The sequence below is a fragment of the Temnothorax nylanderi genome, unplaced genomic scaffold (assembly GCF_030848795.1).
Source record: "Temnothorax nylanderi isolate EJ_2023f unplaced genomic scaffold, tnyl_v1.0 TNYL_tig0091_pilon, whole genome shotgun sequence".
Taxonomy (NCBI): domain Eukaryota; kingdom Metazoa; phylum Arthropoda; class Insecta; order Hymenoptera; family Formicidae; genus Temnothorax; species Temnothorax nylanderi.
Window position 1 is genome coordinate 302,800 of NW_027249153.1, and position 14,537 is coordinate 317,336.

Below are 14,537 nucleotides of genomic sequence, written 5' to 3' on the forward strand. Positions count from 1 at the left end.
AACTAGTACAGCCAGTTCAGCAATGGAAAGCAGACCCTATAACAATCTCGATTGCAGTTCTAATATTCTTCTTCTTCATCAGTCATATATATCTTATATCGATTAATATCGTGTAATATTGATATTGGTTAATTGTACCCTTAATTTGTTTATTACATTGATTATGTCATTAATTTTTTAATCTTAAAAAAATCAATAATGAAAAGTATTCACGATTTGAATTTAGCGCTCTTTACCACGTTATCACGTGATCGATTTTAGTTCCGACCAGTTCCGACTCAGGTGTCGCTGAAACTCGCGTCTTTCAAAGGGGGGAGTTTTCCCCTGCTCTCGGCCATTAGGGTGCAACTACTGCAAGCGAATCGAAGTGAATTCGAACATATGCAGTCCAATAGTTCCCAGTACAAGCCACTGCCCATGGTCTTCGTGTAATTCCGCACCAAGTGTTTTATCCGATTTTAACCTGAGCCAAGCCGTAGAAATGGCCATGCAGCCGTTCAAGAAACGCGTTTGCTACTACTATGATAGTAAGTATCGAGAAAGCCGTTGTAAAACCACGTAGAGACATACATTGGAAGCTCGAAGCTCGTCGAGTTGCGTTTGCACCACTTACACTCATGCACCGCCTCTGTTTGATCTGGCTCGATATTTGACCGCTGATCAGTCCATTTTCCGCTTAATCGACGGTAAATACGAAGTATTGGACGAAGCACTATTGTTTCAGCACAGTAAACCAAGATTTGCATGCTCGTTACGTCCGATAATACGATTTTTACGTCGTTAAGCCGACAGACTCTCAGCTGTGCTATCGCACGACCGTAGCGTCAGTCGGTCTTGGTTACATAGTTATCGTGTACCCAAGAAACTCTGGCATTATCGTGTTCCTACGATAAACTTTGATGCAGTTATTTTTCTCGATATATCTTACGTCCCCCAGAGATATTTTCTATGTTAAATCGATAATTCGACCAACGCAGTGGAAATTAGTACGGTTTTTGTAGAAAGTTACGAGAGATTCTCAAATGTGCCCCGGTATACTGTAGTCTTCACTGAAACACATCAATTGATGATAATGACAAATTTGAGGTTCTTTTACATACTGCCTTGATTTATTTAGATATATGTTTTCAATTTATCCAGGTGATATCGGGAATTATTATTATGGCCAAGGACATCCTATGAAGCCGCATCGTATAAGGATGACGCACAATCTACTCTTGAACTATGGTCTTTACAGGAAGATGGAGATATATGTAAGAACTTTTTAATGATTATTTCCCATTTGTATATTTAGCTTTCATTTATTTACAGTTTTTTATAAAAATACATTTAGTTGGAATATGGTTATTATAAAGCATTTGTGTTTTATTATTGTCTAGCGACCACATAAAGCTACAGCAGAAGAAATGACAAAATTCCATAGTGATGATTACATCAGATTTCTCAGATCAATACGCCCAGACAACATGGCAGAATACAACAAGCAAATGCAACGATGTAAGATGTTATTGTCGAATAGTAATGGTTATGTTTGATTGAAATTTATGTTTCGAAACGTTAATATTCCTTCTTTTATGGGTGATAGTTAACGTTGGAGAAGACTGCCCTGTTTTCGATGGCTTGTACGAATTTTGTCAATTATCAGCTGGTGGATCTGTAGCTGCGGCTGTAAAGCTCAACAAGCAAGCCTCGGAAATCTGCATCAATTGGGGCGGTGGCTTACATCATGCAAAGAAGAGCGAAGCTTCTGGCTTTTGCTATGTAAATGATATTGTGCTTGGAATTTTGGAATTGCTCAAATATCATCAGAGAGTCTTGTACATCGACATCGACGTTCATCATGGCGATGGTGTAGAGGAAGCTTTTTACACGACGGATAGAGTGATGACGGTCTCATTTCACAAGTACGGCGAGTATTTCCCTGGAACGGGAGATCTTCGCGATATAGGAGCAGGAAAGGTAAAAAAAAATGTATCAAAATATAACAATATTCATAATTTCACTTATTTATCTAAGAAATATCTCTAAAGCATTGTTAATAAACGCGATTTTTTCTCATTACTAACCAGGGAAAGTACTATGCAGTTAATATACCTTTAAGAGATGGTATGGATGATGAAAGCTACGACTCAATATTCGTTCCTATCATCTCTAAAGTGATGGAGACATTTCAACCCTCTGCTGTTGTTTTACAGTGTGGTGCAGACTCCCTGACAGGTAAGCATTCCCCCCCCCCCCCCAAAAGAGAACCTACTTATATCACAATAAAATTGCACAACTTTTAATGCAAATATTAATCAATGCAGGCGACCGATTAGGATGCTTCAATTTAACTGTGAGGGGTCACGGCAAATGCGTAGAGTTTGTGAAGAGATATAATTTACCTTTTCTGATGGTGGGAGGTGGTGGTTATACCATCAGAAATGTGTCCAGATGTTGGACATATGAGACATCGGTGGCTCTCGGAAGTGAAATCGCTAACGAGCTTCCATACAACGATTACTTTGAATATTTCGGCCCTGATTTTAAACTACATATTAGTCCTTCAAATATGACAAATCAAAATACTCCTGAATATCTCGACAAAATTAAGTAAGCTTTGATTTCCACTTCTGTATGTAGTTAACTTCTCTGTTACTTTTATATATATTATGAATAAACAGTAATTCATAATCGCTTTTAATAATCATAGAACGAGGTTGTTTGAAAACCTGAGAATGCTACCTCATGCACCTGGCGTACAAGTTCAGGCAATACCAGAGGATGGTGCCATTATTGATGATGCAGAAATTGAAGAAAAGATTAAACTCGATGAGAGACTACCCCAACGTGATTTAGATAAGAGGATACAACGTGAGAACGAGTACAGCGATAGTGAAGATGAAGGTGAAGGTGGGCGAAGAGATAACAGATTGTACAAGGTAATAATCTTTATACTAATCTGTCTGATACTTAATCACTTCTTTTAAAAATGCATTATGGAAGGCATAATGTAGATATTGCGAGCTTTGACATTTTTTTATGTTAAAGGGGCCTACGAAGCGATTACGTTTGGAAAAAGGTCAAGAAATGGATATGCGTCTTATGAACATTAATCTAAAGAAAGAAGACGATGTAAAATCAGATGTGAAAGGTATTTAGATAATTTTTAATTTTATTTTCTGAAGTTAATATTCAAACAATTATAATAATTATATAAATATTTCTGTTTAACTAGAAAATGAAAAGGATGAGAAAGTAAATTTCATGAATGACGAAACAAAGAAAGAGGGTGGGATGAACCTCTGATAAGTACTTCAAAATTCGCATATCTGCACAAGTACAAAAGTCCCTATTTAAAAATTAAGTATAGATAAGTTTAGATCATTTAAATAAAGGAATAATAGAATTTTTGGTGGGATCATTATCGTGCTACATGCTGAGAAGCCTCTTGAGATATAGAGAAGTATCATATGTCAAGTGTGTGCAATCTACTTAGGCCTGGCTGAAGACAAGGCATATGGAATCCAAATATAAAAGAAGTATGCATATATCCAGTGATGAGGACCTTTTCATAATTTTTATGAGTTAAGATTTAAGAAAAAGAATCGATCCAGAGACGAAATTATGAACGTATGGATTTTGTATATTACTGTATTTGTACTTTTGTATTTAATGAGATATGTAAAGTTGCTTTATAGTAATCAAGATACGTAATTAAGATAAAAATAAATGTAAAATCCTATATGTTTATTAACAAATATTCGGCAGACATATACATATATAACTTTTACACATACATGTATGAATGTTTGTATAAAAGTTATTAAATCTGCGTTACTACCAAAGTGAAAGATGATTATATCTCCGTCATCAAACTCAATGAGAATGTGTCATATATATATATATATATATATACATATATATTCGATTATAATAATTATTCTGTACAATAACTTGCCTATATAAAGTAAACCTTATATACAATCTTTTGTATCAAAATGATAATTTTAGAAAAGACTAAGCATCACTTTGATCGCGTCTCAAGCTTTTTGACTATTTCGAGCAGAGTTTTCATCCGTACGTGATTATATAATTTGTCCTCCAATTCCTCTAGAGCCGCTCCACCCTGCATAAACTCCGGCAAGTTGTAGAGAGTCCCATTCTGACCCAGTCTGTGATCAGTCACGCGATCCTGATTATAATTGTACGTTCTAATCTTTTCGTTCCTGTATCCCATTCCCATTTGCTTTTGCCGCAACTCGCTCGTGAATGACGATTGCTTGTTCAATTGCTGCTCGTACAGGATACTCCTCAGTTTGTTCATAGCCATCTTTTTATTCTTATCTTGCGACCTTTCTACCTGACAGGTAACGCTCAGCCCGCTTGGCAGATGCGTTATCCTCACCGCGGAATCGGTGGTGTTGACATGTTGACCACCTGCGCCGGACGCTCTTTTTGTCTCTACTTTCAAATCTTTCTCATTGATCGCAATCTGTATCTCCGATGGCACCGGCAAAATTGCAACTGAGGCGGTACTGGTATGTACTCGGCCCATTCTTTCCGTGGCTGGTACCCGCTGGACTCGGTGTACACCACCCTCGTGTTGGAACTTGTCAGCTTGATCGCCAGATATCATAATACTGGCATGCCTAATGCCCTTGTTATCGCTTATCTCGATGTCGATCATCTCGTAATCCAAACCTAGATACTTGGCGTAGCCTATGTACATATCATACAAGTCCTTGGCGAACAGCATTGCTTCCTGGCCACCGACACCCGCCGTTATTTCGACAATGATGTTGTCGTACGAATCTTTGTACATGTTTGTCAGTATTATGTTCAATAATCTCTCGTCAAGTTCATTTAGTTGCTCTTTGTACAACGCTTCTTCCTCCTCCGCTAATTTTTTCATCTCTATATCCTGCTGTCCTACAAAAAGAAATTTATCGTTAGAAATTATGTCGATTGTCGTAACGAGTATAAGCACTCAGTTTACCTAAATCATGCAAATTCTGAATATTTTCTATGAGCTGCACTCTTTTGCTCAATAAACCACCGGAAGCATTTAAATCGATAAAATCGATTAAGTTATTGTTCCTCCAAGATTTGTTTTTGTACTCGTTCGCGAGATAATCTAAAAACTTTTTAGTTCTATCGTCCAAAATATTCGGTTTCGCGTGCGCATCGCAAAAGTTTCTCGAAGTCCAAATCAAGTTGGTCAACGACCAAGCGTGCAGCTCGTGAAACTTTATCCGATTTACGAGCTTCGGGTATCGCCAATAATTGTCGAATTTGCATCTTCGTATTAGCAGAGACATTCTGCAACATTCTACGAGTCTCATCTGAATAATAATATAGTACTGTATGTACAGTGCCGCGACTGTGTCCCTTATTCACCTTATTGGTTAAAATGAAGAGCACACATGCGAGATTGTGAGTTTGTGAGATAAATAAATCGCCCAGTTGCTCCATCTAGCTTCTCTCTTATACCTATTTCTATTTATATTTTTCGACAATTTCGAATATTGATAAACATCTCTAGATGGCGGTACTGGTCAAGTCACTTGCACTTGCTGCGCGCGTGCGCTCTCCGATTTGGCTCCGAAATTACATCAAAAGCGCCGACGGCCGACGGAGTCACCGTATATACGGCATACGCTCCAGGCTCCAGTGGCGGCAAGTGGCGGCCAGTGGTGCGTGCGTGGTCAGTGGTGGTGGTGGTGGTGCATCTGTCATCAATTCTGATTGCGAGTTACGACGAGGTGATCGCGTGGGAGAATCGGATCGGCCGGTACGTAGCAGTGGGCAACTGGGCAGTTCGCGGCCAACCACGGCCAACAACAACTCGGTCGTTACTCGGCAGATGCTCTGGAACGTGGTGACAAGCTCTTCCCTCCGGTCTCAACTAGCGAACGATGGTGACGATCAACGCGGATCTGCGGCGCGAGCGCGAGAGATGCAGCTTCGATCCCATGGAGCTGACGAGTTTCTGGGACGGCGGCGCGGAGAAGACGTCGCATCGGCGCGAGCTAGGTTCGTTGTCATTTAATTCGCACGCGCGTTGCGGTTGCGGTCATCATGCGCTTAGCTCGCATCAGCGTGGAGCGTGGAGCGTGGAGCGTGGAGCGTGGAGCGTGGAGCGTGGAGCAAAGCAAGGACTCACTGCGCGCTCTCTCCCTCTGCCGCGAGAAGCTGCGCGAAATGTCAACGCCCAACTCAATCGCTCTGTTTTTCTGTTTATCAACTATTACTCACTTCGTGATAAGGGAGCTGGATCTTACGTATCAACTCCCGCCTCGCGTCTACTTATTTGTCTCGTAGAAGTTGGATTTATGTTACATTTATTCTCGCGTTGATTTGTTACTTGTTGTGCGCGTTACTTGTCCCGACGCATTTTTTATTTACCACAGGAAAAAGCAAGAAGGATAAACATGTAACTTGATTGTAACTGGATGTAACTGAACAGCGGTCAATTTAACTTGAAACGAAACAGGAAGGAAATTCGTTATCGTAAATTACGAAGAATAATTCTCTTTTAAAAACTACTCCGTTTATGATGGATTTTTTTTATGGATAGAAAGGCGTGTACAACGTTCTATGGTTTCCTAGGAATTAGTAGGTAAAAGTGTGAAAGGCGCGAAAGTTTATACCTTACCGAGCACTCTTTCGATTTCTCGCAATTGAATATAGGTATTATACTTTTTCAATGTATTTTCACACTGAAAAAAAATATTTAGATCAAAAAAATTATTTATTTAGATTGTGGCCAAGAGCTTATTTACTTAATATAATACACATATTTATTTAGAATTAGATATTTTTACTTAATTTAAATAAAAATATTTAATTCTAAATAAATATGTGTATTATATTAAGTAAATAATCTCTTAGCCACGATCTAAATAAATATTTTTTTTTATCTAAATATTTGTTTCTCAGTGCATGCGTGATAATATTCTTCCTAATAATATTAATAACAGTTTTTATATAACAATTATAAATTTTTATAATTGTTTTATAAAGAATTATTCTGCAACATGTGCTGTTACAAATATCTCCAAGCATATTCGATACTTGACGTGATTATAAGATAAATAATTACGTAATTACATAAAACATTAGAAAAAGATCTGGCAAGCTAATGCCATCGGCAAAAATTTCTTCAAGACTCCCGTCTTCAGTTCTTCGGACAATTAAGTACCTCATAATTTTGCATTTACTTTTTATCACAACTCAAAAATATATTTACGTTTGCAAATATGATAGATACGAATATCGGACGTTAGCGAATATGTCGTGTAAACGTGAGACAGCCAAAGAAAAGTGTTCGGTATATTTTATACAAATGTGTAGAATCGTTTACAGTTGCGTTTTATGGATATATCTTTTTATTTCAACGTAAAACCGAAAAAACTTTTGCCATGCGATTTCTCGCTTCTGACGTTATCAATCAAGCATAGAAGCGGCGAGTAGGCAGGAGCCTAAAGAATTAATGAAATAAAAGGAGAGTTTTTGGTAAATTTTACAAATTGGTTCTATCGATTGTAAGTGTTGTTTCATTAAAACTTATTTCCATTTTAATATATTTAGCAAAAATTTTGCTGCATATTTTCTCGTTTCTGACGTCACACAATCTGAGATAGTAGTGAATATCTTTATGTATTCTTTTTTGCTACTTACGTCAAAGTAAACGTACGCAACTGTTTTCGTATTGTCTTGTAAGTTGTAATTAAAGGCTATCTTATCAGATAATTTTTCAGCCGTATTAGTTATTTATTCACATAGTCATGCATGTTACTTTTTTACGTCATTTATTTACGTAGCCATGTTAACATTTGTTGGCTGCACGCAATATTATTTATTTCAATATTGTTTTCAGTAAAAATGTATAATAGTGATAAGAATTATTATTGTTGTCGTCAATCAGTTTGTCGAGTGTTTTGTATTGTACAAAGATGTGAGAATAAGAATATCATTTAAATGTAAATAAGAATATCAGTTTTTTCCTCATTGACAGTCATTTGTCTAATTAATTCTGATAATATTTTATCATGTTTTGTCGTGAACAGAGAGAGAGAGAGAGAGAGAGATAGAGAGAGAGAGAGAGAGAGAGAGAGAGAGAGAGAGAGAGAGAGAGAGAGAGAGCGCCAAATGACTATTGTGATAATAAACTATCACATTTTTTAATTTGATATATTGATAATATTCGTGTATTTAGTATTATGTAATATATATATAAAATACATATTATATATAAAATACTAGAATATGTTGCTTGAGATTAAAATTGATCACGTAAAAAAAAAAATTAAGAGCTATGATAAGATACATCAAGCAAAGCTGTTAAATCGTGTTTTTTTTATATGAATTGATAAGAGCCATAAATATGCGGAACAGCACCTTCATACAAATATATGCGCAGCTACTCGGTTCAATGTTCAACGCGAGATTAAATACCTATATACAAACGTCATATTTCCACGTATAGACTAGATACTAGATACTCGGATGACTTGCGGGAAGAAGTTGTTATTCCGATATCACTGGCATCTATAATAGATCAAGTCGTTCGAAAGTGGCAATATTTCTTGCATCGTCTTTCGTTGACGGAGATCATTTTCGACGTATTGAGAAATGCATTCCGAATGTTATCTTTAATTAAACGCTGCCCTAAAACCATTAATCTAATGGACGAAAAATAAATTAGCATTTATCTATATCAAATCGTTAATTCACGAATGATAAAGGAGATATATATATGTGTCCAATATCCAATATCCAGTATCCAATAATTTGTGTCAATGATTTTACGATTGTATAATTCAAGAAGATCGCAAAGGGCAGATCTCTATAATAGGTACTCATGTCGAGTTCGTCGAATCGGAAACTGGTTGTGCAACTTTCGATGGGACATCGGTATAGAGATCAGCTTCAGAGAGCAGCACCCTAGTTTATCGGGAAATTTTAATTCGAAATTATTTTTATACTCTATAGTCACACGAAAAAGCGGCTTTATGAAGAAATTTAATTTAATCATTTAGGATTTAAGGAGGTTGGTTGCCGTCACGTTGCGGGGCAGGCGGCGAGGCAGGGAAAAGCCTATAGGTGTGTTTTCGTCGCGTGAAATAAATGAGTTTTAGCAAATAAATATGTGGAATTTTTAATAAGCTGTTTCTTAAGGTTTTAAATCGTTGTTTGTACAATTTGAAATCTAAATACGTTATTATCCACGTTGTGGCAATATGCTGTTTTATTTTTACAATTTCTCGATAACTATGTAGACAAATCATTTCAGTCTTCATAAAAGTCCTTTCTAAATATGTAAAGAATTATTTGTACCTAGGTATTTTCATTAAATTCTCATCATTTTTAATATACTTTTGAGAGTTACATTACAGGTGTCGTAGCATTTTTGCTATGTCGCCCGTGTATAAGAGAGAGATAAGAGTATAACTTTAATAATTAATTACTTGACAACCATGCAGACAATTGTCTTCAACTTTGGCATGGACGACAAATTCCCATAGGGCATAGACGAATATCCTCCATAAATTTGAAGTAATTCCTATCGTATTTATTTGAGCCACCGACCTCGTTAATTTGATTTGCTCATTCAAAATCGTTTATTCAACCTTCAATCTGATTATTTAGCTATTACCTAATTTAATTATTTATATTTAGCGTATTGATTGGATTTGCATAGCTCGTGTTGTTATCAAAATTCATTTGCATTCGTTAATATGAAAATTTATTAATTTTCAAATAGTAATTCGAGTTTATTATTTGCAGAAAACTTCTTTCTAAGCGATCCGCTTCTACATGATAGAATTCCTGCAAAATACAAGAGTCACAAGGAAATTTACGAGGATGCGATAATGAAAGGATGCCGAGTATTACAGAAAGTGCAACAATTACACGACTCAGGGAAAGGTGGCATGGACGTTTTCTCGTAAGATATTTAAACACGTAATAATATGTTTTATGTCGTTACACTATGAAGAAACTGTATATTAAACATAATGTTTCAAGTTTAATGTTTTATAACAAAAATATCATTCACTCTCTCTCCAAGTAAGATTATTATTTATAAATATATTATTTAATCGAGATAATATTTAATTTCATTCAAAGTTTAATATTCCATGCGAGGAAAAATATTTTAAAAAAAATCTAAAAAAGCGTCATTTGACAAAAGCATTTCTGGTGCTCTGTAGACAAATTTTAGGAGGCATGTTAGGCTCGGCGATATTGAAGGACGGTAATCCGCTGACACTGCACTACGTGATGTTCATACCGGCTATTATGGGACAGGGCACTGTCGAACAGCAAGGATACTGGATATCCAGGGCTTGGAGCTGTAATATCATCGGTACTTATGCCCAAGTATGTTTCTTACTAACGACAAACTTATGATTTATAATTTTCAATATACATATATCTTTAATTCTAGAAACTTATCTTTGGAATAATAAAAAATGTGTTCTTAGACGGAGCTTGGTCATGGCACGTTTATTAGAGGTTTAGAAACTACAGCGACTTACGATCCTGAGACCGGGGAATTTGTATTAAATAGCCCGACTTTGACATCGTACAAGTGGTGGCCTGGTGGTTGTAAGTATTTTTGTTCAAAATAACATATATTCGAATCACTCTTGAGGCTCAAAGAAAAGAAAATACTTTCAGTGGGTCAAACGGCAAATTATGCGATTGTCGTCGCACAATTATATACGAAAGGAGAGTGCAGAGGTATCCATGCTTTTATTGTGCAACTTAGGGACGAGGATACTCATGAACCTTTACCAGGTGCGTGAAATCATAAACGTATCTTACAAGTAAACTTTACATCCTTCGCTAAATTCATCGCGTTTACGAACGACAAAAAAGATTTATGTTAAAAGATTCACCTTCATTCTCAGGTATAAAGATTGGGGAAATTGGTACCAAGTTAGGAATGAATGCAACTAATAATGGCTTTCTCGGTTTCGAGAACGTTAGAATACCGCGCGAGCACATGCTGATGAAAAATTCTCAGGTAATAGGAACAGAGAGAGAAGGCGAGGCATTCACGATTGGTTATTTAATGACAAGTCTAATGGAGAAGTTTAAAGGTCTAATTATCCGATATTTTCAGGTATTAGAGGATGGAACTTACGTGAAAGCGCCTAGTGATAAACTGACCTATGGTACAATGATGTTCGTTCGAGTGGTATTAGTACGCGATATTTCCAACTACCTGTCGAAGGCGGTGACAATAGCTATTAGATACAGCGCAATAAGACGTCAGAGTCAGATAAAGCCCGAGTACGTGATACAAGAATAAATTAAAATAAAATCTGTAATCAATTTAGAAAGTTTATCTTTATGCTATTTTATGCTGTTACATTTTTTGATGTATTGCTTGATTTCGAAGCACATAATGAAGACATAAAGTTTCGTACAAGTCGTATTGGATTTGCTTTACTATTTTTTTGTTTTTCGCTCAGTCTGAAGGTCGGTTAAAGGTGCATAGTAATTAGACTAATTATTTCATTATTCAGACTCTCTTTGGCAAATAGCTTAAATTTGAATATACTTTGTTTATAGACTGTTTTGTTTTTACAATTCTGATAGTAATTTTGAATACATTTTCTTTTTCCTTTTTCTGTTAGCCAATATAAATGCTAATATATGTACATTTCATTATCTGTAATAGATTTTTTGGTATATCTTAATGTAACTTTAAAATGTTTTTTATTTATTCCAGCGAGCCCGAATCGCAAATTATGAATTATGTTACGCAACAATACAAATTGTTTCCCAATCTTGCTGCGTGTTTCGCATTTCGAATGTGCGCTGATTGGATTTGGGAGATGTATAATAATGTGACAGCTGAATTAGATCAGGGAGAGCTAGAGAGACTACCTGAGGTATGCTAAAATACATTATTATAAAAATAGAAATTGTGTAGAAAATAATTGCTGTCTTAAATTCCGTGTAATAAAAAGATTGATTTAAAATTTTAATAATTTTCGTTATTATTAGAAAAATAAAATTATATTTTTCAGCTGCACGCGCTGGCATGTTGTCTAAAGGCAGTTGCATCATCAGACGGAGCTACTGGCATTGAGCAATTACGATTGGCGTGTGGTGGACACGGTTATATGGATGCGAGCAACTTACCGGCAATTTATGGTTTAGTGACTGCTACTTGCACTTACGAAGGCGAAAACACGGTTCTGCTATTGCAAACGGCTAGATATCTGGTGAAAGCTTGGAGACAAGCTGTTGGCGGTGAACCGCTACCTCCGACTGTCGAATATTTAGTTGTTCTTTCACGTGGAGTAAAACAGCGTCCTTGGAAAAATACTTTAACGTGTATTGTGCAAGCGCATCAAGCAGTTGCCGCAGGGTAAATATATATATATATATATATATATAAAGGAAATATATATATGCACAAAGGAAATCGATATTTACATATAAAAACTTGGTCATGATCGCAAAACGGAGCATTGCAATATCATCGCAATCTATAATTTATAAATGTTTTTATAGTAAAATTCGTCTGGCGACGGAAAACATGGACCGTAGAATACGTAGTGGTGCGTCACCAGAAGACGCGTGGAATCAAACTAGCATTGAATTAGCGCATTGCGCAGAATCGCATTGCCGAGCTTTCCTAGTGATGCGATTCGCTGAGAATGTCAGAGGATTGACATCCGTGTCCAAGCAGCTTCGCGAAGTTTTAATGCAGCTTTGTGAATTGTACTCGATATATTGGGTACTGCAACGCCTCGGAGACTTTCTTCGCGTTAGTACCACATGCTTGTGTAAAATTAATATTACCATCATAATTTCGATAAGTATCAAGTCACTTCATTAACACGATGAATTTTGTAACAGTTTTCCTGTCTAAATAACGAAGATGTTCCGGCGCTCCAAACGCGCTTCGAAGAGATGCTCGCTGCAATCCGCCCAAATGCTGTCGGTATCGTCGATGGATTCGATATTCGCGACGAGATCCTCGCATCCGCGCTTGGCGCATATGACGGCAATGTGTATCAGCGTCTCTTTGATGAAGCGATGAAAAGTCCTTTAAATCAGGAGAGTGTCAATCAATCCTTCCATAAATACCTCAAGCCTTTCCTTAAAAGTAATTTATAGTCATATTATGGTTATCATAAAATAGTCAACAAGTTCTACTATAGATAAGAGACTATTTTAACATTTCAATAAATTTGCATGGCAAATCTGTCAACACTATTAAAAGGGAAAATTATCTTGTAAAATTTCCGGGACATGTTAATAATCATAATTGCAAATGCTGCAGTAAATTTATGGTGACTTTAAAGCATCTCTTTTCTCATAGTAGTTATATTGAATTATAATGTCAAGATATCATGATTTAAAAAAATCATTTTTAAGAATATTTTTCTTACAATATAAATCAGAATAAATTAATTTTTTTGTGTGCTACACACTTAATAATAAGGGATTGATGAAATATACAAAACCTTTTTTGGTTCGTGGATTGATAAATAGTTGTAAATTAAATCAATTTTCACAAGACCTATTTTTGCTGGAAATGTATATTTAGATAAAATTATATCTAAATGCACAGATGAAGATATAAAAAAAATCGCTTCTAGCATATTTTAGCAATTCATATTATTAAACGAGAGTGACAGCACATAAAAAACTAATTTTTTTATGCATATTGCAAAGAAAGTTTACATATCAATTCTATATAACTGTAGTGAAAAAACAGAAACTTTAAGTATAACAAAAACGTTTTGTTCACTTTATAATAATAATATAAATAACTCGCACAATATATTTATATTGATATTATATGGAAACGCACACATATACAGGATGTTTCTTGCATGTCGTAATTCTATATCAATGCTTCAGGAATGAATTTAGAAAAAAAGTAAAGAATATATAAATATAAATTGTTTAGGCTTCATTTTTCGAGTACACGCACATACTTTGAACATTTCCTTTGATTTATTGTAACTGAAAAAATAAAGCTTAAACGACTTATTTTCATTGAAACTTTTAAATTCACTGTCTGAAGCATTGATACACAATTAAGAATCATCCTGTAGTCATTAGTATTCCATAAAACGTTTGTCTCTTAAAAGACATTTTTATAAGACGCAATTTAACAGAAGTACGAAATTGATGGAAATGTATTTGTCTATTATACATTTATCGGCATCTGTATTAACACATTGTTTTATGCATTATGTATAAAGTATTTTCTACGTTCATAAATCAATCCTTAAAAAAAAAGATTGATATTTTTGATAGTGATATTTTATAAAATATAAATATTGTATATGTGAAATGGGAGCACACATGCGAAGTATTGTTTTGCAAATGATAATATTAATAAAAGAAAAATGTAATTTTTACAGTTAGATGTCCTAGTATGTATTTACAGATTTATCTTTGAGAATGTTATATCGCGGTAATTTCATGTAACTCGAAGGTACGAATACATACTGTATTTTGATATACATAAATAAAGTGCAAATAATCTTCCTTCGTTATTCCGGTGTACGGTTTTA

At 35.4% G+C, this 14,537-nt stretch overlaps 3 protein-coding genes across 3 annotated transcripts; 2 read left to right on the forward strand and 1 right to left on the reverse strand.

The window, feature by feature from the left end:
* The first annotated feature begins 316 nt into the window (after positions 1–316).
* On the forward strand, positions 317–3,966 carry LOC139775014 (histone deacetylase HDAC1-like). The gene is made up of 9 exons (XM_071710649.1): positions 317–527; positions 1,141–1,253; positions 1,380–1,497; positions 1,586–1,959; positions 2,070–2,217; positions 2,307–2,592; positions 2,693–2,921; positions 3,031–3,133; positions 3,218–3,966. Exons 1-9 carry the CDS (start codon positions 482–484, stop codon positions 3,286–3,288), a joined length of 1,488 nt encoding a protein of 495 aa, XP_071566750.1. The 5' UTR covers positions 317–481; the 3' UTR covers positions 3,289–3,966.
* Mrf1 (mitochondrial translation release factor 1) lies at positions 3,137–5,373 on the reverse strand. The gene is made up of 2 exons (XM_071710656.1): positions 4,979–5,373; positions 3,137–4,911 (listed from the first exon to the last, which is right to left on the reverse strand). Exons 1-2 carry the CDS (start codon positions 5,322–5,324, stop codon positions 4,007–4,009), a joined length of 1,251 nt encoding a protein of 416 aa, XP_071566757.1. The 5' UTR covers positions 5,325–5,373; the 3' UTR covers positions 3,137–4,006.
* Positions 5,374–5,642: 269 nt separating this feature from the next.
* LOC139775010 (acyl-coenzyme A oxidase 1) lies at positions 5,643–14,519 on the forward strand. The gene is made up of 11 exons (XM_071710644.1): positions 5,643–6,015; positions 9,772–9,931; positions 10,197–10,365; positions 10,470–10,593; positions 10,666–10,785; positions 10,899–11,014; positions 11,114–11,283; positions 11,726–11,888; positions 12,027–12,370; positions 12,517–12,772; positions 12,865–14,519. Exons 1-11 carry the CDS (start codon positions 5,898–5,900, stop codon positions 13,123–13,125), a joined length of 2,001 nt encoding a protein of 666 aa, XP_071566745.1. The 5' UTR covers positions 5,643–5,897; the 3' UTR covers positions 13,126–14,519.
* The last annotated feature ends 18 nt before the right edge of the window (positions 14,520–14,537 follow it).

Bases quoted from the DNA above. Each gene is read 5' to 3' on its own strand.
- LOC139775014 (XM_071710649.1), top strand. From the start codon at position 482: ATGGCCATGCAGCCGTTCAAGAAACGCGTTTGCTACTACTATGATA. The intron at 1,498-1,585 runs GTAAGATGTTAT...TATGGGTGATAG, and splicing joins CAACAAGCAAATGCAACGAT to TTAACGTTGGAGAAGACTGC. The intron at 3,134-3,217 runs GTATTTAGATAA...CTGTTTAACTAG, and splicing joins TGTAAAATCAGATGTGAAAG to AAAATGAAAAGGATGAGAAA.
- LOC139775010 (XM_071710644.1), top strand. From the start codon at position 5,898: ATGGTGACGATCAACGCGGATCTGCGGCGCGAGCGCGAGAGATGCAGC. The intron at 10,786-10,898 runs GTGCGTGAAATC...CTTCATTCTCAG, and splicing joins TACTCATGAACCTTTACCAG to GTATAAAGATTGGGGAAATT. The intron at 12,773-12,864 runs GTTAGTACCACA...ATTTTGTAACAG, and splicing joins GCCTCGGAGACTTTCTTCGC to TTTTCCTGTCTAAATAACGA.
- Mrf1 (XM_071710656.1), bottom strand. From the start codon at position 5,324: ATGAGACTCGTAGAATGTTGCAGAATGTCTCTGCTAATACGAAGATGC. The intron at 4,912-4,978 runs GTAAACTGAGTG...TTCTTTTTGTAG, and splicing joins TCAGAATTTGCATGATTTAG to GACAGCAGGATATAGAGATG.